The 25,244-nt window shown below is 47.0% G+C and overlaps 1 protein-coding gene across 1 annotated transcript in view; it reads left to right on the top strand.

Moving 5' to 3' along the window:
- The first annotated feature begins 17,594 nt into the window (after positions 1–17,594).
- UBASH3B (ubiquitin associated and SH3 domain containing B) overlaps positions 17,595–25,244 on the top strand; it is a 64,274-nt gene continuing 56,624 nt past the window's right edge. Inside the window, exon 1 of the mRNA XM_064634609.1 lies at positions 17,595–17,957. Within this exon, the coding sequence (XP_064490679.1) occupies positions 17,806–17,957 (152 nt within the window). The 5' untranslated portion in view covers positions 17,595–17,805. The remainder of the gene's footprint in view (positions 17,958–25,244) is intronic.

The raw sequence follows: 25,244 nt of genomic DNA, 5'->3' as shown, positions 1-25,244 counted from the left end.
ATGCAGGGTTCTTGTGACATCACCTACCTACAGTTGGATTCCACCCATCCATTCCGCCCCGTTCCATTACCAGTGGCAATGGTAACCTGACTTCTGTTTATTCTCATGGCTGCCTAAACTCAAAAAGAAATGGCACCTTGCCTGTGTTGGAAAGGGGTCTTGGGGACACGAGGATGTCCAGTCATTCCCACAGATACCACTCTGAGCAATAGAGTGGGAAGTGCAGTTTGTTCAGGGCTTTATGGTTGTCCCACCTCCCAGGTGCTGAAACAACTTCCACAGGGTGTTTTCCCCTCCTGCAAGCTTCTGCTCTTATACCACAGGAAATATGGAAATCCCTTCTAGGAGACAAAGGTAGGTTGTCCAGGAGTTTCTACCTGAGAAATCCTGCAGGAATCAGTACAGCTCAGAGCCCACAGAAGCCAGGAATCCTACAAAGAATCTCACAGAAACAAGGAATCCCACAGAAACAAGGAATCCCACAGCAAATTCAAGTGCTTCTAGAAGGTCACCATGGTGAAGACTTTTAAAGATCCAAGTCCTATTCAAAAAATTTGCCAGAGAAGTGTGTCAGCTCTCTGAGAGCCCAAAATGAAGAGGGCTGTGGGATCACCTTGCAGGAGGAAGGTGACAGCAGATCCCTCTGGGAATTTGTCCATTTAGGACTGTGCTAAGCCTGGCTACAGAACAAGCAGCTCAGGTACCCTCTGGGATGCTCAGCAGCACCCAGCCCTGTATTGCCTGACTCCCAGGAGCCACACTCATGATCCCAGTAATCCACAGAGCCTATGATCTCCAGATACCAAATATTTTAGGTTTTTCTTTAAAACAGCCTGGCATTAGGAGACTTTTACACTAAACAGCAGCAGCACACCTCTCAAAGACAAACAGCTGCCTCCTAAATGGGAAATCAGCAGGGACCAAGGTGTCCCACAGAGTGAAATTATTCCTCTTGGGTTCTCTGGGGGACCCCAAAACCTGCCAAAATCCTTCAGACACGGCCTGGGAGGTGTGCAGAGGGTACACTCAGCCAAGAGCTGTGACTTGGCACAGTGAAAGGACACTTTCTCTGTCGTGCCAGCAGGAAGCAGGAGGGAACCAGGAACTCCTGCCCTTGCCAGGAGCTGTTAATCAGTTGGGGTTTGCCCCTGTACAGAACAGTGGCTCCTGCTGAGCTGAGAATTATAAACCTACATTTTCACTCCCACCTGCCCCCATCTTGCCCCTCGTTTTGAACACTGGGTTGTAAATGATGCATAACCCTTCTGGGCCTTCTGCCTGGGCACAGAAACTTTCCCATATCAAGGGAATTAAAAACTAGGTTAGACAGACTTGTCACTCCAATAAGTTCCTTAAAGCAGATGCAAAAGACTTTTTTTTTTTTTTTTGGTCACTTCTCATTAGAGATTCATGACAAGATTCCCTCCAAAGGCTGGGGGTGTTAGATCACAGCTGAAACAAAGCAGAGAGGGGCTTGTGGTGGCCCAACCAGCCAGCCACCTCCATGTGTTTAACAGGCTCCTTATCCACCAGCCCTTCCAGAGATTATCAGGGAAAAGCCTTAAAGTCATCCAAGAGATTAAACTGACAGTACACCTGAGTACAACATTCCTTACCCTGAACACCTGAGCCTGAACTGAGCATACTGGAGCTCCACCACCTCTCAGGCAGCTGGATGGCAATGCTGATGTTGGGATATGAAGCATCCCAAAGTACAAAAAGTCACCACGTGGGGCATCTCCTCTGCCAGCTCCACAGAATCCCAGAATGGTTGGGCTTGGAAGGAAACTAAAAGCTCATCTCATTCCACCCCCTGCCACGGGCAGGGGCACCTTCCACTAGCCCAGGTTGCTCCAAGACCCATCCAACCTGGCCTTGGGCATTTCCAGGGCTGGGGCAGCCACAGCTTCTCTGGGCAACCCCTGCCAGGGCCTGCCCACCCTCACAGGGAGGAATTTCTTCCATATATACAACTAAAATTTTCTGCCTTTCAGTTTGAAGCCATTCCCCCTTTTCCTGTCACTCCAGTCCCTCCCTGTCTTCCCTGTAGCCCCTTCAGACCCTGGAAGGTGCTGTGAGATGTCCACACCACCTTCTCTTCTCCAGGCTGGACAGAGAGGAGGTGCCCCAGTCCCCCTTTGGACTTGCTCCAACAGTTCCACAGCCTTCCTTATGTTGGGGACCCCACAACTGTGCACAGTGTTCCAGGTGGGGTCTCACAAGAGCAGAATGGAGTGAACAAAATTTATCCCCATTATTTAAAGGCAAGGTAGAAGCCATCAGAACATCCTTTTTTGTGTGTGTGTGTTTTTTTTTCAAGAAAGCACATGGCACACATGTCACTGCTGCACAATGCAGGGCATGGGTGCAGTGAGGAGACACTGGCAGGAGGAATGTACAGCTAAAGGAGGAGAAAAGCAGAGAGACACGCCGTGACATGTTATCATTAGGGAGTCATAATTTCCTTCCTGTAGTCATACAACAGCTGTCAGTAACATCTTGAACACAGACCATGTATTAGAATACCATAGCAAATGCCTTTTCAAAGAAAAAGAAAGAGAGGGCATGTTAACTGGGTGAATAGCAGGAAGAATATTTTGACAGCTTGAATGCATTAACCTCCCCGGAGAACGCCCACAACCTCTGCTACAACTTGGCTGGGTGACACCTTCCCCAGGCTGGCTGGGGAGGGGGGGATCCAGCAGCTCCAGCTCGGGCACCCCCAGAGCCAGCAGCTGCCCAGGGGCACGTGTGGTGGGCAGGGCAGATGCACTCCCACATGGTCACCTCTGGGGTCACCTCTCCAGCCCCAGCTTTGCACTCTCAGCTTGGAGTCACCAGGGCCAAGGTGGGTGTTGGATGCAGTGTGGGTGTCCTGTCTTGTGGAGGGAGGGAATGATGGCCCAGGCTGACCTTACACATGGGGATATATCCTCTAGCCTTGCCTTCTGAAGGCATTTTTTACCTTCTAGAGCTGTGACTCTCAACCTCTGGAGCAGGTCCAGAGGAGAGCAACAAGGCTGGGGAAGGGACTGGAGCACAAGTCCTATGAGGAGAGGCTGAGGGAGCTGGGGCTGTTCAGCCTGGAGAAGAGGAGGCTCAGGGGAGACCTCCTCACTCTCTGCAACTCCCTGACAGGAGGGGGGAGCCAGGGGGGGGTTGGTCTCTTTTCCCAGGCAACAATCAGCAAGACAAGAGGGCTGGGTCTTCAGCTGTGCCAGGGGAGGTTTAGGTTGGATATTAGGAAGAATTTCTTTCCAGAGAGGGTGCTCAGCCATTGGAATGGGCTGCCCAGGGAAGGGGTGGATTCTCCATCCCTGGAGGTTTTTAAGACAAGACTGGATGTGGCATCAGTGCCATGGGCTGGGAACCACAGCGGGGTTGGATCAAGGGTTGGACTTGATGATCTCGGAGGTCCCTTCCAACCCAGCTGATCCTATGAACATGAGGTCCCTCCAAAGATGGCCTAATTGCCATTTCAAACCAGAAATAATTCAACCTAAGTAACCACATTCCTTGTGGCTTCTGCCTCGATCAAGAGGTTGAGAAATCTCTTTCTGAGAAAGCTCCACACCCTCCTCCTCACCAGGAATCCACCTTCTCTTAGCAGTAAAACCAGGCAACGCATTTTAAGGACACATTTTCCTCCCATGGATTAGGTCCTCAAGGGTTACTGTAATAAGACCACGTCCAGACACCTTGAATGTTTGCCATAAGTAGTTTATCTAAGGCAGCCTGATTATTAAAGCTTCCAGTGCAGCTTTTCCAGGAGCAGTGGTTCTCATTACAGGCAGGCTGCAACAACTCATCAATCTTGGGCTAAAGATAATTAATCAGCACCCAGAGCCATTTTTGCAAATATAAAGCCTGGCTGAAACAAACCAAAATAAGAGGGGGTTGGGGGGAGCCACGACAGAGCTGTTGGCACTTGCCAACTCTTCTTGATTAAACTTATTTTCACCTCCAGGTGCATACACAGGATGAGTTTTGTTAATTAAACCTGCCAGTCACCTCATTATGCATTCAATTAAAAAAGCCTGATGCCTTGATTTTATGCAGCTGGCAGGCTGTGCAGTGACAGGCCATGTTGTTATAGTGCACAGGTTCTAATGGGGAAAGGAGCTCCAAAATATGGCAAAGTGTGAGATTTGCTAATTGGACATCCTCTTGGTGTTTTGTCTTTTTTTTTCCCCTCCTTTTTTTTTTTTTTACATATATTTTTCAGGCTATAACGGGTGGGTTGTTTATCAGCAAAGTGGAAGTGGAGGCAGAGAGAGTGGAAGAGCGTGTTCACCTCATTTGGAAACCCAGAGAGATGCTCAGAATATTCATGATAGACTCTGGCAAGGTTAAGAGATGAGGAGAGTGGCACCTAGATGCCATGGTGATGAATGCTGTGTGAATAGATTAGACAGAGGCCCTGAAGCTTCTGTAAAATGGTGGGGGTTTAATTTAGATGAAAGATAGCCTTTATTCTCCAGGCATCACGCTGGGAGCCGGCAGAGCCCGATGCAGGTCCTGGCTCTGCTACAAACTCCTTGCATGACCTTGAATAAATCCCAGAGGACCAGGCTTTAAAGGTGGCTACAGTTACATCTTTGAAGTGGCAACCCTCAGCCACCCCTGTGTTCCTCATCCATCCACCAGCAACCCAAGGCTGTCACTTCTGCAGGGCTATTTATACCCAGCTCCCTAAGAACAGGCAGCATCTCCTGTCAGACGCTGCAAGAAACCCTGGTACAGAGGATCTCCCATCCCAGGGGACAGACAGACAGCACCAAGGGCTGAAGCATTTGTGACAAAAGAACTTGTGATTCCACGCAGCTGAAACGGAGCAAGAGTTCTGAGCTGCTGGAATTCTGTTCTGAGGGGGTGTTACAGACCCTTGCTCTGAGGAATAAAACTCTAATGTTAAAGGGACAAGTGGTACCCTGTTCCAAGAGCTCTGCCTAAGTATGTTCTGTACTAATGAAAAGATAACATAAGAAAGGACATAAGATAACATAAGAAAGGACAACTTATTAGTCATGAATTAGATAGGATGGACATCCAGGGAGATAAGCAAGCTGAAGCAGGGGGAGTTTTTCGCCAGCTCCCAGTACATAGTCAGGAAAAGTTCATGACAAAGAGGACACTCTTGAAGCTGAAGGACCAGAAAGACCACCAGAGGACTCCCTAAAATGTCAACTTCCGTCTCAAGCTCCGCCTAGACTCCACCTATTATGAATATGATAATTAGATTGTGAAATTAAATGAATATGCATGTATAGCTGTTGTAATCACTCATAAAAACTGTATCAATTACCTGGCTTTTCACTGAGAACTTCGGAGCTGGTTTGTCCAGCACGAGCTGGCTACACTCCCCAGTGTTGCTCAAAATAAATACCTTTGCTGCTTAAAGACTCCAAACTGTCTCTGAGCAGTCTCATTTCTGCCAATTTTGGCATCACAGCAGCTTCACAGTCACCCCACCCTGACACTGCTGAGGCCACAGGCCTGAGCCATGTCCTGCAGCAGAGGTGACCCATCTGTCCTGCTCTGAGGAAGAGGATTTATTGGTTTTTTTCCACTGTTTCTGTTGTTTTCTGCGAGTTTGCAGCTTTCCACAGAGCTGAGGTAAGATGTATTCTGTCCCCAGTGTTAGTGTGTTAATCACATCTCTGCAGCTCAGGCCACCCCCCAGTCCTTGTGAAAATCTGGGAACATTATTTAATGCATATCCCAACCATGGAAATGCCTTCAGACACTGGCAATAACACGGATTTCCTCCTTTTTGTTTGGCTTTTTTTTTTTTTTTAAAGATTGTGACTTTTCACATCTTTCCTGCAGTTCTCCAGTGTGTAACTGGATATTTTGTGACTGCTGAAGAATAAACCAGATATTCTAAATCAGCCCTCTGTCCTAGAGCTGACTGTGTGAGGAACTGAACTTTGACCAAGGACATCCCTCGAGTCTTGTATGTTTGATCAGCCCATGAGACAGAGAGGGTGTTGTTATTATTATTGTAACCTTCTTTGCTATCTGGTTTCGTGCCCCCTGCAACTGCTGGAAGCAGCTTCACCAGGATGTTTAAGGACAAAAAAGACACAGCAAACACTTGGTGAATCCCAACAGAAAAATCCAGTGACCTGAGTCCCATTGTCCACCAATATGAGGGTTGGTCCAAATCCAGAGTGACTCCAGTTAAATGCAAATCAAGAGTCTCTTCCCTTGTGGATTTATTTATTTTTCTGTTAGCAGCTGTGTTCCTATCATCAAACCCAGCAAGGCAATTTGGGGTTGGCAGGAGCTATTGCAGCTGCTCTGAATTTTTTATTTTTTTGTTTTTACGCTTTCATTGAGAAATATTTTGTCAGAACTCAAAAAAAAAAAAAAAAGAATAAAAAGTTGTGGAGGATGTTGGGTCAGATATTTTCTGTTGGGATCAAACCACAGGATGGATCCTGGAGACACTGAGCCCTTCCAGCCAAATAACCTTGGATTGAGGCTGTTTGAAAAGGCCAGGCTGGGCTTGGAGTAACCTGGGATTGTGGGAAGTGTCCCTGCCCATGGCAGGGGGTGGAATTAGATGAGGTTTAAGGTCCTTTCCAACCCAAACCATTCTGGGATTCCATGAAAATGCCACATTTAGGCTCAGATCTATTTTCTGACCCAGACTTAGACAGGAGCCTTTCCCATCCCAGAACTTGGCCCCCTGGACCAGCAGCCCAGGAATATGTTCAAGGAATATCATCTCCCTGTGGAAGTTCTCTAAAAATCACAGCTGGGCCTTACATCTGGATAGAGCAAAGTGATAAACCCACAGGTTGTTTTTTTATCAGCAACCTGTCCCTGTTGAATTCCATCCAACAACAGAAGCTGATCACCTTTTCCAACAGATGATTTGCAATTCCACTGTGTGGGAGCAGTTTATTAACACAGCCAGGGACCAGCAGCTACAGCCAAACAACGTTAAAACAGGACAAAACTTCCTTTCCCTCTTCAAACTTCCAGTCCAGGAAAACAGCCCCTGACTTCAGGGATTTTCTCACACAGAAGTTACACCAGGTTAAAACTAAACTTGCCACCTCAAAGGGAATTCGAAGAGAATATAAAATAAAAATAACAGACATTCCAAAAGAAGCTGGAAAAGCCTTTTCCCATCCTATCAGTGTAATTGCTGCCCACCTCTATTCACAGGCATTTGCAAGGATAAAATAGAAAAAGAGAATTACAGGGTCTACAAGTAATTGCTTTCTTTCCCAACCAAGAAAATAAGAATAGTTTGCAGTTTTATAACCAACTCCTCTCTGTGTACTTCCCCCATACAATTGTTGCTCCAACAGCCAGAAGGCAAAACAGAAACCAGGGACTTCGAGCTGCCTTAGATAAATTGAATTAAAACACCACAACAAACTCCAGGCTCAATACAGGGTGTACCCACTAGATGGGGCAAAAAAGCTACATTCTGATTAAAAAGCTCCTTTCAGAGCTTCACCCGGCCCTGACTACAGAGGTCTTTTAGAAATGTGTGAGAATTGAAAACAAGAGAAACTCAAAGTTGCTGACACAGTGGGATGGTCCTTTCTCAAAATCTTCCCAGAAAACACGGGGGGGTTTTTCAGGCTGAAACCCCGTTACCAATTGCACTCTGATCCAAATCCCACCATCCCAGACCAGCTCAGTACACAGAAACCAAGGATTTACAGGCACACTCATCCCACATCTGTCCTCCAAGCAATCCCTGCAAGACTGGAGTCCACATTAGACCCCAGTACAGACCAAAATAATGTCATTTATTTGCTGTAAGCACACACCAAAACGAGCTTTCTAACCACCACACCACAGCCTCCTCTCCACACCCAGAATTAGCAGCTGATAAATTAAATTCTCCCACCTCAAAAGGCTTCTTCTCTTCTTTGTGCTTTGCGAGACCACGGGACAAGAAATGAAATAAAAAGTGGTGAAGCTTCACAGAAAATAAAACAAAACAAAACAAAAAACCTCGGTTTGACTGGGAACTTCCACTCCCTGAAACCAGGGAGGTCTGACTGAGCAAAAGAGCTCTGGTGTCTCTGGAGGTGTTTTTAAAGCCCAGCTCTGCCTGATCACCTAATCATGGTTATACCCAACACCTGTGCAAAGCCTGGCACAGCCTTTGCCCCCCCCTCCTGCAGGGATTCATCCATGGGACTTCTTGAAAACCCCCAGGAAGGGCACAGAAAAGCCTGATTGAGCCCCCAAAAACCCGAGTCAGCTCCCTATAACCCTGTACAACTGAAATGCAGCTGCTCCTGACCAGGAGGACACTGAGGTCTGACCAGGGCTAAGTTTGAGGCAGGGAATAAGAATCTCCAGGCTGGATGTTCCTCCCAGGCTGAACCAGAGCCCAGCTGAGTGCAATCAGAGCGTTTCTTTTGCCTTGCCTGTGCCTTGGGTTTCTTATTTCCATGCTGAGAGCTCTGGGGCCACTCCAAGGATGGGAAATTCATTGCTAATGAGCCTCAACCCTTCCTCCACCACTGCCAGAGCACCTTGCACTCCTCTAAGAGGCTCATGATCCCATTCCAGCTAAACATCCTAATGCAGCCCCATTAAAGGTCTCAAGTCATGCCTGCAAACCTCATCTTCAATCACACATCCCACACTTGGCCACAGACTGGACCCTGATTCGTTTTTTCCCCCCCACACTCCTTGTTTTGTAATAAATAATTGCCAGGCTCTCAAGGAGGAGGATAAATGGAAACCAGTCATTTGAGGTCTGCATTAAAATCAAGTGCTCTCATCTCTCTTTACCTGACCTGCTGGAAACTTCCTTCCAAATCAATAGCTGAGAGCAGCAGGGTGCACACCAAAGAGCACTGAGAAAACCCACTTTGTCTGGGGAGGGCAGGAAGAAATTCCACATTTAAACACCTGTGGAGAACTTTTGCCAAGCAAAAGCAACTGCACCTCAGCACGGAGACAGATTAAACCCCAGCAGAGCAAGTCCCAGCATTCTGAGGACAGGCCTGGCAAACATTTCTGTACAATATTCAGAATACAGAGTTAAGTGAGGGAAGCTGATCCCAATCCATGTCTGGCTTCCTTATGGTGTCACATCCAGAGCTGAGGGAGGAAGACAGGCATCTGTGTGTATGTGCTGCAAGGATGTCTGGTCCTGTACACCCCATCTGCCACGAAAACCACGTGTTTGGATGTGTTGGGAGTTTGGGATTTGTCAAAGAAGTACCCAAATATGGTGCAGAACGGAGTGAAATCCTGCAGCAATAAAGCAGAACTTCCATATATGCCATATATGCCACATTTTGAAATATTTCTGTAGGAATATTGCTGGTCTGAGACTCCAGCACAAAAAAGCTCAGGAACAGCAAAAGCAGGAAAAAAGCCATTATTGGTCACACTGTAATTAAGCAGCTTCAACCTCCTTATTCACCCCAGTGAGAAATAATTGATTGGAATTTTCATTATTTTTCTACCATTACGTGGTTTTTCTTCACAGCAAAAATTCGAAACAAGGGCTGGAACACATCAGCCAATGGAAAATCTCCTCACTCCATCTCTTGCCTACAAAAAAATCAGGGGATACAATTATACTTTAGATTTAATATCTCTGGGACAGACCCTGATTCTGCCATTATTCCCAGACTGGTTTAAACTCCATGGGTTGGAGTGTGGAAGGACAGGCAGGACCTTGCCCTCTTGGGAGAAATCACTGTTCCCTGACATGGACTTTTTGTTCATAAAAAAGTCAAAATGTCACTGTCCTGGGGCAACTCCTCCTCTGTGTGCTCAGCCATGGGGTTGACAAACTGGCCAGGATCATCTCATGTTATTCAGTGCACAAAAACAGGGGGAAAAATCAAAAATGGCATGGGGAGTTATTGGACTATTGCAGAAACTCTTAGGAAAGGGGAAAATCGAGGAAGGGCAAACTAAAGCTGCTCAGCATCACGTGAGGGGGACACTCCAGAGGGAGGCTCTTGCAAACAGAGGAAATACAGTATTATCAGCCAACACAAGAGGGAAGTGCAGCACCAAAATCCAGCTTTTTGCAGGGAAAGAGCAACAGGCCTCGGTCTGGGCTCACACCCTGGGACATTTCCCCCTCCCCTTGCACTGATCCCTGAGCCCTCTGACTTTACTCCCAATACTTCAGAAAATGCTGTCATTTAAACCCAAGCTCAACTTCAGTTGCATTGCATGAAGCCCCATTTGTAATTATCCATGTTTTTTCTCGTTAAATTCAGCTATTCCATCAGCTACTCTTTGCCACGATGCCTCTAAAATGACAATCTGACCAGTCCCTGGAGCAGGAATCTAAATCCAGCCACTTTAGGATTTTTCTTCAGTATTTCAGAGGTTGACATAGGAAATCCTACCAGATTTAATGGGGATAATGAGCTTTCAGCCCGTGCTTTGAGCACAACCACAACAATTCTCCATCTCAATGGTGCTACAGAATAATCCAAAAACTCTTTGTCAAATGAAAACTTTTTAAAAATTATTTGGGTTTGGGATGTACCGGGGATTCCTGCAGGATGCCTCGGAACTGCCAGAAAACTCGGGGGACAACTGTGCCCCGGGAACTCCAGGAGTTGTCAGAAGATGTTTTCTCAGAAGAGGAAAGTCCCTCCTGCTTCTTTACCACGAAGCAGCACAAGTGAAGCAGCCCAGTCTGCCTGGCCAGGGCGATGCTGGGCTGGCAGACGATCAGTTTGGTGGCCACCACACCTCCATCCCCTTCCTGAGCAGGTCTGTCCTTCCCTGGCCGTGCCCCAGGGACCATCTCCTCCCTCAAACAGCAGCTCAGAGCTCAGTTTTCACTCCCCCGGGGCTGCTTTTAGCTCCTGTAACAGCCCGGATTCCTGCAGGGCCAGGAGCCATCCACACAGAGCCCGGGAAAACAGGGATGCAGCCCGGGAGGAGGCAGCTCAAAGCCTCCCCCAGGTCTGGGAGCTTTCAAACGAGACATCCACAGCGTGCAAACGTTCCCCGGAGTCAAACAGAACGAGAAACAGATGGGAAACGATTTGCAAACAGGAACTCTTTTCTTCCCTTGTTTGCCTCCCCTGTTTTGTTTATCCCTCGAAATCCTAACAAGGAGCACAAGCAGGATAATCCGACTTCAAGGGCTGCTTCATCCCGGCAGAGCTGCACGAACAGAACCACAAAGCACTGGCAAAGCATTTATTTTTTAAGTGATGTGTTGGGTAAGGCATCGAGTCTCACCTGGGGCTCCAAGCCCAGCAAATGCTGATCCAGGGACTTCATTTCACTGCTGGGAATGCAAGGAGCAAAGTTAAACACGTGGGTGCACTTTTAGGACCGTGGCCTTCACCACTAAATCTTAATTATCCTCTGTTTTGCAGAAGGTTTATGCTCAGAATGATTAGAAGAGATCAGTTTGGAACTGGGTGTGTTTAACTCACCACATCACTCAGATGAAGAGCAGCTGAAATCCAAGCACCACGGAAATTTATGCTCCAAGTAGGGATGTGACACTGGAGTAAATGATTGCAAAGAGTTACACGTGGAGCCACAGACGGGGGAATTTAATTTACAGGGAGCAGCCTCTATCTTTTAGCCATTCATCTAATGAAGATTTAAATATGAAATAAATTGCAGGCACTTCCAGCTGAAGCAGGATGTTGGATGATGTTCATTCATATTGAAATTACATCTTTAAGTTCCTCTCAAGCTACATAAATATATCTCTAACAGACACACACGGACATGTGAAATAATCCCCTGCTCTAATAAAAAGATGTGCATTATTAAACTGCTGCTTTCCAGATAAAGTTCTTGTCATAAACATTAAAAATTGGTCTCTTATGCATGTTTGATGACTACATTAACAACACTTTTTTCAAATTTTGGCCTTATTGCTGTTTTATTATTTCTATTTCAATGAACTTTGTGGAACTTGACTGATCATTTCCACTTCTGTTTGGAAGCACTTTCATTCTCTTCTCCATTCAAAGGCTGTGGTTGTATCCGAAGAGAGGAAAGTTAAAAAGCAAAAACTAACTAAAGAAAAATGAGAAAAGGAACCAGAGCAATTCTTAGTATCACTCCTCTGATTTTGGTCGGTTCATTCCTGCCTTTGAGACTAAACAAAATCATCCATCCTTGTTTTATTTCAAACAATTCCACAAAGGAATTGGGAAGATTTCAAGTGACCACAAACACCCCCTTCTTCCCTTCCTTTTCAATATTCCACCAAACAAAAGCATTTTTTTCCTTCAGGGACTCTGACAAGGGCCCAGGAATGCAGCTAAACAAATCCCAGCAAAAATAATAATTCCAACCCAAGCAAAAGTCAAAGAGAAAGGGCTTTGCAGAAAGGGCTGCAGACTTTGCACAACCTCCTGCAGCTCAGCATATTTGCCTGTGTGGGGGAGCTGGGGAAATCCCAGCAGCTTTCTATTGTATCCCGTTATTCCCTGGCTCATTCCCCAGCAAATAAATAATCATGGCAATAAACTGGATTCATGCAAGTGCAGCAGGAACACAGACATGGAATCCCAGAGATAAGGCAGCCAAGGATCAAGATGTTTCTTGCACATGGGCTGGAAGTTGGGGGCCTGTTAATGTTGGGTTTGGGTTTTTTTTTGCTCAACTGTTCTTCTGCTGACAGAGACCAGGCTTAGAGAGAGCAGAACCAGCCAAACCAGGCTTCTCCAGCCCAGAATAAGTGGATTTCACAGCAGTGTGCTGATTTACCAGTGGGTTTAGTCAAATCCCACCTGTGTTACTGAGCAGGGACTGGGAGTGTTCAGAGCACACTGGAGTTCTCCCAGTCTGTGCTGCTGTTCCAACAAGTCTGCAGGAGAAATTCAAAGGGATATTTGCTGAATGCAACTGATTTCATATATATATATATGGGAAAAAACTCAGCTCTGCACAGTTAGGAGAAGGTGGAATCTCTCTTTGCAAAGCCTCAGCTGCTCCCCTGGCCATTCCTGGTCCAGTTTCTAATGACCCATGAAAGGCCATCCTGCTAAAGCTGCCCAGGGAAGCTGCCATCCTTCCTCACACAGCATCCCCTATTGCCTCCTGACCAAAAATAGCTCCTAGAGGTTTAAAATACATATGTTATCTTGTTTTCCTTTCACTTGCAGGCTCAGCAAGCTGCACTGGATGTCGTCCCCTGCCCTGGAATATCTGGAGGATGTTTTGCCTCTTGTCTTATTCCTGCTCGACTCCACAGCTCCGTGCCCAAATAGAGGGATTGGGATGAAATTAAAGTGATTTTTCTTTTTAAAGGAGGAAAATACATTTCGAATTTGAAGGAAACCCGAGCTGGAAAAGCAAATTCTCCTGTGCCCATGGCCCAACATCCTGCTGCTCTCTAATGAAGCCCAGCACGAACCCACCCCACAATTCCACATCTGCAGCAGAATTTGGAGTTAAAACCCTGAAGCAATAAAAGCTGGAGATGGATAAAAAAAATCCCTGGTCCTTCAGGAGTGCTCTGCTGCCCTAATAACTCTCCCAGAGCCCAAACCTCATGGCAGAGGTTTGAGGTGAGGTGGATACAGTGAAGGGTGAGAAAGTCCTTTCACAGCCTTCTGGACAAAGCACAGGATCCCTTCTACAAACCAGCTGCTCTTTCTATTTTTAAACACTCTGGAGGGACTCAAATATTGCAGTGATGAGAGGAGAGGAGGCTCGTGTGAGTACCTTGGCAGATGGATGCTTAGCAAAGGAAGGGAACTATCCCTGTGGGATGGGACCAGGAATAAATGCTCATTCCGACCCCATTATCCAGCCCAAACAGGTAAAATAGCTGGACAAAGGTGCTTTAGGCTTTAAGGAATGTTGTTCTTCCACTTTTTCAGCAGTTGTTCCCAACAGGAGCAGTTACCAGGAGCATAGGAAGTGGGCTGGACTTTGCTGTTTCTTTAGTCTTAGCTTTGTCAAAACTCTGACTAATAATTTTGCCTCCCTTTTCATGCTGGTTTGAATCAAGTGTGAGGCAGCTGTTCATTTTTCTCAGCGATAAATCACCCTTTCTTGACACTTGGAAACTCAGGAGACTGGAAAAAAAAAAAAAGGGGGGGGGGGAGAAGTGCTGAGGGTGGAGTCAGTTTTATTTTTAATTTTTTAGCACCTTCAGCTGCTCAGCCCCAAAGGCTGAGTGTTGACACCACTTCAACGTGCAGGGAAATAACTGGAGGATGGATTTGCCAAGGATGGATAAGGGATGAGGGGCTGGAGCCCTCCCTCCCCCACGGGCCTGAAGTTGCCATGTGGAATATCTGAGTGTGTAAAATGGCTTAAAGCATGCAAATTATTGCAAGATCAGGCCCAAAGTCTAGGAAACAGCAATTGTTCAGCTTGGGCTCAATGTTTGCCTTGTGGCAGACTCCTTTCTCTCCTCCCTGGGAGCAGGGGGGAGCAGGGACAACATTCCCTCTGCTCCTCCTGGCCCAGGAGGGGCTCTGCATCCTGTCCCTGTCCCTCCCTCCTTCCCCCCGGGGGCAACCCCACAATTCAACTGGTAATAATTCAAAAGCAGAGTCTGGAACAAGGGCTTTCTGAAGGCATCTGACCCCTTTTTTCTTTTTTAAAGGAGGAGGAAAGCAAACCCCCTGCTCCATTTCCTGCTGTTGTGCTGGTTATTCCAGAATATTTCCATTGTCAGAGAGCAAACCCTTTGCCTGCCAGCAAGGAGGGAGCATCAGGCTGGGGAGAGGGCTAAATTTGGCTCCAATTCCTCAGGAGCCTGACCTCTTCCTATTGAAGCCTGCAGCAACACTCCCACTCACTGTCCAGCAGCACATTTTTAAACACTCCCCCCTCAATTAATTCCGTGTTGCATTGAAGGAAGTGATAAAAATAATCCCCTCAGAATGCATTTTCCTGTAGGTAAAAGGAGAATATTTTCAGTTCACTGGGGGAAATAGTAGGGGAGCACAGAGGGCACAGAGAGGAGGCTTTTGCTGCAGGAACTTGAACCTTTGGGCACCCAAAAACTGGTGCCCTGGCTCAGGAAAATGGTGAGCAGCAGCAGTAAGTGAGCACACACAAATATCCAGGGTCAGACCAGCAACAGGATAGCCATGTGAGAAAAAAAACCAAAGAAAACAACAGGTTTTCTGTAAAAATCTTACAGCATTTTAAATAAACTGAATATCACAGATTTCATACAGGCCCAATCCTTTCATAGATTTCCATTTTTTCACGAAAATTACTGTTTATTTGGGTGACTGCAACACAGTTTTCTCTGTGTTTGCTCTTTTAAAAATTTGCTTTCTGCTTTTACTCTCTTTCCCTATTTGCTCACTGAGACAGCTTTCATTTTCAGCCTTCCATCAAAAAACAGAAAAGGTGGGAGGAAGCTTTATTTCCAGGAATATATTTGATTGTTGAGGGAAAAAAAAAGGAATTGCTTCCCAATGAAAGGGTTTCCATGTAAAGAAGCACAGCCAGATCAAACACAGAGACACAGAAGTTACAAGGACATGAGGTGGTCTCTTGGGAAAATCATTCCCAGCCAGTCTCACCTATGGATTGGGAACTGTACACAGCCTAGATGTGTGAAATCCTATTTCTGCTCCTTCTTGTTGGTTGTAACATCTTTTATGCTTCCAGTGGAGTTGCTGCAGCAACTCATCCAACCAACAAAACTTCAACATTGCAACTTCTATAACGTGGATTTAGGTTTTTTAATTGATTCTATGAATCTGTCACAGCTACAGGGAAGAGATTCCCATCTGGGCAAAGCCCCTGGGAGCCACTTCCACAGCAAATTAAGGTTTTATTGTTATTTCCTGATTGAGAAATGCAGCTGGAGCACAAAAACCTGCCTAATTTGGGCACAGTGAGTTAAGTCAAACTACAGCAATCCTCCCAGATTTCTGCTGGCTGCAGATCCCTGGGCAGGGATCACATTCCCCTGGGAATTGCCTGCAGTGCTTGGCTGGGAGGTGGGAAGGTGGGACTGGTGTTAATTTGGGATTTTCATCTTCCCCTCTGGCAGGTCCAGCATGTTCATGGTGCTCCCAGCATGGCTGGGATGAGTTCATGGGGGACAAACCCTTCTGGGGGCTCTGGCAATCCATGTTCCAGTGCAAATATTCTTATTAATAACCCTTAAGTCTCCTCCTCTGTTAAAATGGAGTAGATTGGCTGCCTGATCCTGATTTAGGGCTGAAATCCAGGACTGAACACCCCTTGGTTTCACTCTAATGAAGTCCTTGCCAATTAACAGTGGGGGTAAAGGACAGAACCGGTGCCTCAGCAACACCAGAGGAGTTCAAAGTGTCTTCTTTTAACTTTTTACCTATTAAAAGAAGCAGTGTTTTGTGCCATGTCCTCCTGGCCCCTGAATTTCCATGGCATCCTTAGTTCAGGCAGTACAGGGAAGGGAAAAGCAAGGGGCTGGTTCTCCTCCTGCCTTCGGATCCAGAGGCAGAAAATCAACTGGCACAAGAGGGGAACGAGCAGGGAGCTGGGAGGGTTTGGTTTTTTTTCTTTCCCTTCATTGATACAACAAAATGGAAATGGGCTCTTTGTTTTCCCAACTGTAGTGATAGATTTGTCACTGCCAATATTGATTTCCTTCCCCGACATAAACTATTTTTAAAAACGCCTCTTAATGGGTTTTTCTTTGCTTGCAGGGCTGTGATTCCAGGCTGTGATCAGCAGCGGGGTCTGCTTGTCTTTAAAAGTGAAGGGAAAAGAGGGAAGAAGGGGAAAAAAAAAAAGACAATGAGAAGGATGAACTGAAATACAGCAGGGAAGAAAGCAGGAAATAATAATGGAAATAATAGAAATTACAGAGAAATAAATGGAAAATATAATAAATGAATAGAAATAATAATAGAAATCGCATATAAATAAATAGAAAAATATAATATGGAGATAAATAGAAGCGATGATAGAAATTATAGATAAATAAATAGCAAATATAACAAATAAATTTCCCAAATCTTTGGTCGCGAAGCCCAGCTGTGATGATGATGAACAAATAAAGAGAAATAATAGGAGAAATTACAGATAAAAATAGAAAATGTAATAAATAAATGTAATAATGTAATGATAAATAAATGGAAAATATGATAAACAAATAAAGAAATAGAAATAATAATAGAAATTACAGAAAAATAAGTCGAAAATACAATAAATAAATAAATATAAAAATAGAAATGACAGATAAATAAGTCGAAAATATAATAAATAAATGAATATAATAGGAATGACAGATAAATAAATGGAAAATATAATAAACAAATAAATAGAAATAATAATGGAAATGACAGATAAATAAATGGAAAATATAATAAATAAATAAATTAAATAAATCAATATAATAAATAAATATAATAATAGAAATGACAGATAAATAAATGGAAAATTTGACAAAGAAATAGAAATAATAATAGAAATTACAAATAACAGAAAAATCTAACAAAAAAATAAAAAAAATAAATAAATGGAAATAATCGCGCGTGCACGTGCTTTTGTGGGTCTTTTTTTTGTGTTCTTTGGGTTTTTTTGGGTTTTTTGGGTTTTCTTTTAAAGGAACCTTCCTTTCTCCTGCATCCGCCCCCCGGGTGTCTCATCCCCGGCTCCCGGGTGGGCTCCCCCCATCCTCCCCTCCCACGCCCCCGTGGCCACCCCTCACCCTCTCTCCCTCCCTCCCTCTCCCTCTCCCTCTCCCTCCCTCCCTCGCTCTCCCGCACCCGGAGGCGGCGGCTCTGCCGCGGAGGCTCCGCGGGGGCTGCGCGGGGTGGGCGGGTCGCTCGGCGCGGGGCCGGGGCAGCGGCAGCGCTCCCGCGGCGGGTGCGTGGATGGCCCCGCGATGGCTGCGCGCTGATGGCCCAGCCCGCGCCGCTCGCCATGGCTGCCAGGGACGAGCTGTACAGCAAAGTCATCCCCCGGCGGAACCGCCAGCACCGCGCCGGGACCATCAAACACGGCTCCTCGCTCGACATCCTGCTCTCCATGGGCTTCCCGAAAGCACGGGCGTAAGTCTCCCGAGCGGCCCCTTCCCCCTCCCTCCCCTTGTCGCTTTACGGCGGAGGGAAGCGGCGGGCGCTGCTCCGGACCGGCGGGAGGGAGCGCCGGGGATCCGGGGATCCAGGCGGGGATGCGCTGCCGGGGCGCGGGGATGAGGTCCCGGAGCGGGGGGATGCTCTGCCGGAGCAGGGGGGATGCGCTGCCGGGGCGCGGGGATGCAGCCCGGAGGCGAGGGATGAGCTGCAGGAGAGGGGGGATGCACTGCCGGGGCGCGGGGATGCGCTCCCGGGGAAGAGGGATGCGCTCCCGGGGAAGAGGGATGCGCTCCCGGGGAAGAGGGATGCGCTCCCGGAGCGGCCGGGGCAGCGCGGGATTCTCTCCCGGGCGCTGGGAATGCTCTCCCGGGCGCTGGGAATGCTCTCCCGGCAGCGGGGATGCTCTCCTGGGCAGCGCAGGAATGCTCTCCCGGGCAGCGCAGGAATGCTCTCCCGGCTGCGATGGGATACGCTCCCGGAGCGACCCGGAGATGCCTTCCCGGAACGCTCAGGGCAGCGGGGAATGTTCTCCCGGCAGCGGAGGGATGCGCTCCCGGAGCCGGGGGGATGCGCTGCCGGCCGGCCGGGGCAGAGAGAGGATGCTCTGCTGGGCAGCGAGGGAATACGCTCTCGGAGTGGCCCTGGGATGCCTTCTGGGAAAGGCCAGGGCAGCGGGGAATACTCTCCTGGCAGTGCGGGGATGCTATCCCGGAGTAGGGGGATGCGCTCCCGGAGTAGGGGGATGCGCTCCCGGAGCTGCCCGGCGGTGCCACAGGACCCGAGGGATGCTCCGGGTCGCATCCCAGCCTGGCTCCGAGGTGCTGGGGAGAGAGAGGCAGGTGCCGTCCCGGGCTCCGTCCCCACCCGCCGCGGTGCTGAAGGGCCCCCGCACCGCCGGGAAGTTGGGGATGGCCACGGAGGCAGTTTTTGCGCCCCTGAATTGAAATCAGAGCCCGTCGCTCCCGCGCCGTGAAAATAAGAAGTCCCTGGCGCGAGTACTTTAGCTTGGTCACCCCGGGGATTTTCTTTAATCCCTGTACAAGTCACCCAAAAAGGGACGGAGCAATGCAAGAAAATTTCCGTGCGTAGCCCGAAGTGGTTCGGGTTTTCTTGTCCGGTTTATGCCCTGGTGTCATCTCCCTCCCTACATGTGCTTATGCATTTAATTAATTAGGCAGCAACGTAATGGGAACTTAATGATGAGACGGAGTGACTCCTGAAGTGGGACCCGGCGCTTTAGGATGCAAATGAAGCCAGGGGGGATCGGGATGGTTCCTTGATCTCCTTAAGTTTTCCCGTTTGTACCGGTCAGAACTCCGTGGTTTTGCAGCCTGTCTTTGGGCAGGTTTTTTTCTAAATATAGAGACAGACAGATGCAGTTTAAGGACATATGTTATCTGTGGATTCATGGATCCACTAGCACGCAGGAAATCTTGTGTTTTCCACAGTCCTCCTTGCATTCCTGAGGACTGTCAGTGATCTATAGTTGTCTGTTGAGATCAGCACACAGCATTTATATACAGTGAATGCAAATGCAGATCAGAGGAGACTGGTGACTTCATGCTCTGCTCGACTGGAAAAACAGATGTGCATCTTTCAGACTAGCTAGAGAAAAAAAGCAGCCTGATCCTATGAATGAAACTGGTTATTACCTGCACAACAGTGCCATCAAGGCTGACAGGCAGCCCTGCTCTTACCTCGCTGAGGAACTGTGTCTATGGGTCATGTTCTTGCCCAAGAAAACACTGACATTTGATAAAAATGCACTCAGAGCTTTGTCAGACAAGCCAGAGAAGGTTAAACACGAGGAGCAAGCCAGAGAAAGGGGCAAAATATCCCCAAGTGCAAAAACTATTCATTGCAAATCTAAGCAGCCAGACGGGTGAAGCTGTCATGATACTAAATTCAGGATAATGTGACATAACCCTGCTTGACAGCTCAGCTCTCTGCTGGGAGAGGGACCACTTTCCCCATCTGAAGTAGCAATTAGTGCCCCTGTTCCAGCCTGCTGGAAATGCTACAAATAATTCATCATTAAAATTCAGACGGGAAGCAAAACGGAAATCAGACATCTCAGTAGTGCCACCAAGGAACAGCACAGGTTTGGGAGCCTGAGAGACAGGACTGTGTGGCCACAGGACATTCCCTAAAGGTCACTGTTCCCTAGAAAATGCTTTTTAACTCACAGAAGATTACTCTGTAAGTGTGAATGAAAGAGAATACCGAGATGGCAAGGAGGTAAAACCACCGTCTCACTCTCAAATATAGCACTGAGAAGTCCCCTTAAAGCCCTTTTGAGTTTTCCCCCCAAACTCTCCCACCTCTGTTTTCTACCCCAAAGCCACAGTTACAGCAGGAGACAGGGAATTCAGTGAAATTTGAGTTCTGTGCTTGTAGATCCTGCCTACAAACACAAGCCAGGCTGGTACTTAAAAGTGGTGACCATCTGTTTGGGTGGCTTATGCAAAACAAAGCTCCAAGTTGTCAGACGAGTCTGTCAGGCATGTCACAAAATGCCATCTCTGTTGGCATCAGAGGCCTCCTGGCTTTCTGTTAGAGCTGGGGGGTATTGATTGGGGCAGGGGACAGAGGGGACCCCTGGAGACATGATCAGAGGCACAGGAGTTAGCTGGAAAACACAGGGTTTGGGATCGAGCCAGTACTGAGATCCTGAGCAGTACTTTCACCTTCTAATTCAGCTCGAGCAACTTCATGTATCCCACTCCCCTGATAAAGAACACCTTTTGTCTCTTCTAAACTGATATTGTTCATTATTTGATAGTGTTTCTCTGTGCCTACATTTTAAAAGCTCAGATGGCCAGGATGACCCTGGGCTTGCACTGCTGACAGGAGCTGAGGAGTCTCACGTTCCTTTTATTTCCCTGCTTCTGTGTTACTTTGGGCAAGCCACTTCCACCCAGTGTATGATGAAATAATCAAAGGTGAAAGGCTAAATATGGTTTCCAAGTGTTACTAGGATGGTTAGTCCAGACTAACCTAGTACAGACCAGCTCAGTTAAGGGCAGAAAACGTGTGAGCCAGGCAGGAACCAAGAGAGGCTGTCGGGTATCAAGTGGATCTTGTGTTCAGATCAAGGTGTTATTAAATAAGCCCGGTTTTTTCCATCCTGAGTGTGGGTTGTGGGGATAAAAGGTCCGTCAAAGGACATACCCATTCACCTCTAAAATCCTTGTTGGCACAGGTCTGCCTGTCTTCCTTCCCAGCAACAGCTTCAATTCATCTGAGCTACTCCAAGTTACACAGTGATGCCCAAACCACCTTTGGATGCCTTTACCTGTGCATGGCAGCTGCTCAAACCACTGCAGTGTGTCACCCCTTTGAAGTGGTACCAGCAGCTGCAGTTCTACCTTGCCTGCTTTTGCCAGCACACAACCATTATTTCTTTCTTTCGCAATTAGCCCATCCCATTAGGTGCTGTCTGCTTCCCCTACCCCAAGGAGTTCCTGATTTAAACAAGGAAGGAAGGCAAAGGTGATGTTACAATTCCCATTTTGCAGTCTGGGTGCCAAGACAAGCATTTTACCCAAATCCTGACCAGATCCCCAACGCCTCAAGGTCCTAAACACAACAGGCTTCCTCTACAAAAGGATTTCACACAACTGTTATTTCCCAGTTGCCCCAAAATATCGTTTAGCATCTCATTCTGGATCTCCTGTTGCACCTAATTCTGATCTAACTACAGCTAAATACAACTATTGTGTATAATCCCTGTACATGTGCTATATTCTTTGTGAAAGGAGAGAAGCACAATGCAGTTTACAGGCCATCAAAACCACAGGGGGATCACTTAAAACTATTATGTAGGTCCAAGCAACTAAAAAAAAAAATCTATAACCTGGGTCTATAAAATGCTAAACATAGGAAAATTTAGTGATGGACTGCAATTTCTTTCAGGATGGAAGAAGACCTTTGACCAAATTTAAATTATTGAAACTTATCTGGCCTGCACGGTGCAGAAATCAATGTACCTCCAGAATCTGCAAGTTCAGTGATCCAGAGTTTTAAAAGTTTCATGTTAGACTTTAAACTCCTCCAAAACATCCTTGAAACCAGAAAGTTAAAATTCTAGCATGAGACCAAAAAAAAAAAATATCCTGCTTTCTTTTTTTTTTTTTAATTCTAGGTGCACATATGTGCAGGAATATATAAATATATAACATTTAAAATGTTACTTCAGTTTCATACAACTCTGAATTCAAGCCACAGCCCTGAGATGTTGTTTTAGAAGACATCCAGGCCTAGAAAAATGAAGATAATTCCCTGGCCCCTGTCATTACTCAAGCTGAGTAAATCACTGTTCATAACCAGAACGCTTCAATTAGAGGTACTGTGCTTTTTCAGTCACTGTGTTCTCTGTGATAAGAGTGAAGGATAACACAGGTGGCAAAGCTTCCCAAAAATAAATGGATGTTCCTTCCCATCACCTCAGCCTGGAAAAGGGGAATTATCTCCTGCAGACAGGTGGATAATATTGGTTTAATGTGTAATGCTGTGTTCCTGGGTGGATCCGAGCACAACTGCAAACATTTCCCCCCCATAAAAATGGGATAGACAGGGATATTGGACAATTTACAGTGATTCAGCTTCATCACTTCCCCTGTGCTGCACATTTCCTCCTTCTTCCCTCCCACAAAAGACCACCTGGTTTAACTCTGTGTCAGCTCCCCTGGCCCTGGATAAAACCAAGGCAGTCTGATTTGGATTTGCTTTCCCAGTGGCTGTGAGAATTTAGGGGTATTAAGGGTTCCATTATTGTCAAAGAAAAGCAGCTCAGACCCAGTTTACAAACAGTAAAATCTTCTCCTGTGTTTTGAAAACGTTTTCTAGCCTGCTACAACATGTTTTGCCTGGTAACAGACTTAGCAACACAGCAGGGCTGGAAGTCTCTCTCCTTCCTCTAGGGTTTGGGAAAATCCAGCATGGAAAAAGAAGTGTGGCAGATGATCTTTCCCTTTTGAAGTGGTTTCTCTTCCTCCGTGGCCTTGCCTTCAGGGTGTTAGTTTTCTGCAAATGCTCTTGGCTGAAATTCATCCTGCTACAAAGAACCAGCCCAAAACATGGGCATGCCCCAAGCTCCAACTGAGCCCAAGTCTTAGAAGGGTTTTCATGAGTTGTAGGGACTTGTGTTGGCCCAGGTGTGGAGGGAAACCCCATCCCAAGGGGAGAAGTTGATGGATAGAAACGTTTCTAGAAGCAGCAGCTTGGAAGGCTCCACTGAAGGGTGATTTCCAAGTTTTAACAACAGCTCTGGAGGAAATCTTCAGCTGTTGAACAGAAAATCCAGGTGTTGGATTAGGGAGAAGCTTCCCCTAAAGCTCTGCCTGTGCTCATCACTCGGGACAGTGAGTTTTGGGCTTGGCTGGAGCCGTGGATTGTGTGACAGAGAAACCACCTAAGCAAAACACTTCCAGTACTGCATAAAAACCATCAGGCCCACGGACATTTGTGAGCAGGAGCTTCACAGCAAGAGTTTGTGACCTGTTTACAAATAGTGAAAGAGGAAGAAGCTGCTGGAAGTGCTTGGAAAAGACCCCCCCTTCCCCTACATGACCCTCCCTTTCCACGTGCCCGTCTAAGCTCTGACCTTTAAGCTCGGCCCACGCCGGGGTTTAACAGATGAGATCGTAACTTGAGCAATAGTTTGAGCAATTAACTGCTCCAGTTCACTATTGCAATTCCTGGGCTCAGCACTGAGGCCTCAGAAGGATTTTGTACATCTGTGCTGGCAGGGATCCAGCAGGTCTGCACGGAGCAGTGGGACACGGGGAGTGCAATGGAATTAGCAGCTGCCAGGAAGGTGCACTGGAGGAAGGCTGGAGCAAACAGGCATTTGGGGCTGAGTCCCATGGCTGCTCTGCACATGGATTTATTATTTTTTTTTTCATTGGCTTTATTGCAATCTTCTGCTGTTGGGGCCAGGAGATGATTCCTGCAGGATTCAGACTGTTCCGTGCCAGTGGCTCCGCTGGGTTTGGGGGTGGGGGGATCTCCATCCTAACCTTAAAGATCTAAAGTGATAAACCATACAGGGCTCTTTATTTCCACTGTAGAGTCTGGAAACCGAAGCACAGAGAGGCTTAAATATATACATCAGATCTATAGTTAGGCTGATACTTGCACCCACCTAAATCTGATACTTGATATTCTTCCTAAATCTGGAGAGTTTCAGCCCAACAGCTTAATGACAAGACTCAGATGTCTGGTCTAAATGGAACAGCTATTTCCATGGCGTTGTACAGAATTCTCAGATGGAGGGACATTCCTTATCAGAGGCAGGAGAAGCCATTCCTGTGATAAGATCACCCCCTGACATGCTAATGGCAGCAGCAGTGCCCTGTGTTACCTCAGTGACTCAGGATACTGGACACAACTGCCATTAATCATATCTGGTGGCTGGGGGGGGGGGGAAGTGGAACAATCAGATATTCAGGTCTGATATGGGCAAAGAAAATGCTTCTGCCACAAACAGTTTAAGGCCAGAGCCTCCCTACACAAAGATTGCTCCCAGGACAGCCAAGGTCACTGCAGTACTGGCTGGATAAGTGCCAGGGAACAGGCTGGGTGTGTGCAGGGAGGAGAACACACCCCAAGCCCTTTCCAGTGCCTGCACACACCGGGCTGCAGTGGGAGCTCAGATTGAAATGTCTGAGTAGCATCCCCACGTGCAGTGAATCCCCAGTTCAGTGGCAAGTCAGCCAGAAGCCAGCAATCCCTGGATTGCTGGGATGTGGTTTTCAGGGCTCTCTAACTTTGGCAAACGCTGGAGGAGATGTCAGAAAGTTTCCCAGTCCCTGAGTACTTGGTTTGTTTGGGTATTAAAATTACATGGTGACAAGAAAACATTTGCTTGTGCTTCTGTGTCTCTGATGAGTTTTTTGTCTCGGAGCCAAGGTCCTGAACTTGATCCTACTCTCTGCACTGGGAAGGAGAGGAGCTTCAGAGGGTGCAACCCAGACCTCCCATGTCACTGAGAGAGCCTGAAAAATTGCTCTGTGCCTTCTGTGTCAAACCCCCAGGCAGTTAATAACTTGATCCTTAGCATGCAATTCCCTTTCAGGCTTCATATCAGTCTGGAGTGATACAGATACCAGTGTTATCTTTCCTGTCCCTTTTTCTCTCTCCTCACAGACCTGATACCACTGTCAGGAGCCAGTTTAAATTTACTGATGAGATTCTCAAGACAAAGGCTCGCTAGAGAAACTCATGATTTCAGATATCCAGACTCTTTGAATGGAGCCT

The sequence above is a fragment of the Pseudopipra pipra genome, chromosome 23 (assembly GCF_036250125.1).
Source record: "Pseudopipra pipra isolate bDixPip1 chromosome 23, bDixPip1.hap1, whole genome shotgun sequence".
NCBI classification, from domain to species: domain Eukaryota; kingdom Metazoa; phylum Chordata; class Aves; order Passeriformes; family Pipridae; genus Pseudopipra; species Pseudopipra pipra.
This window is presented reverse-complemented; position numbering and strand designations above follow the sequence as displayed.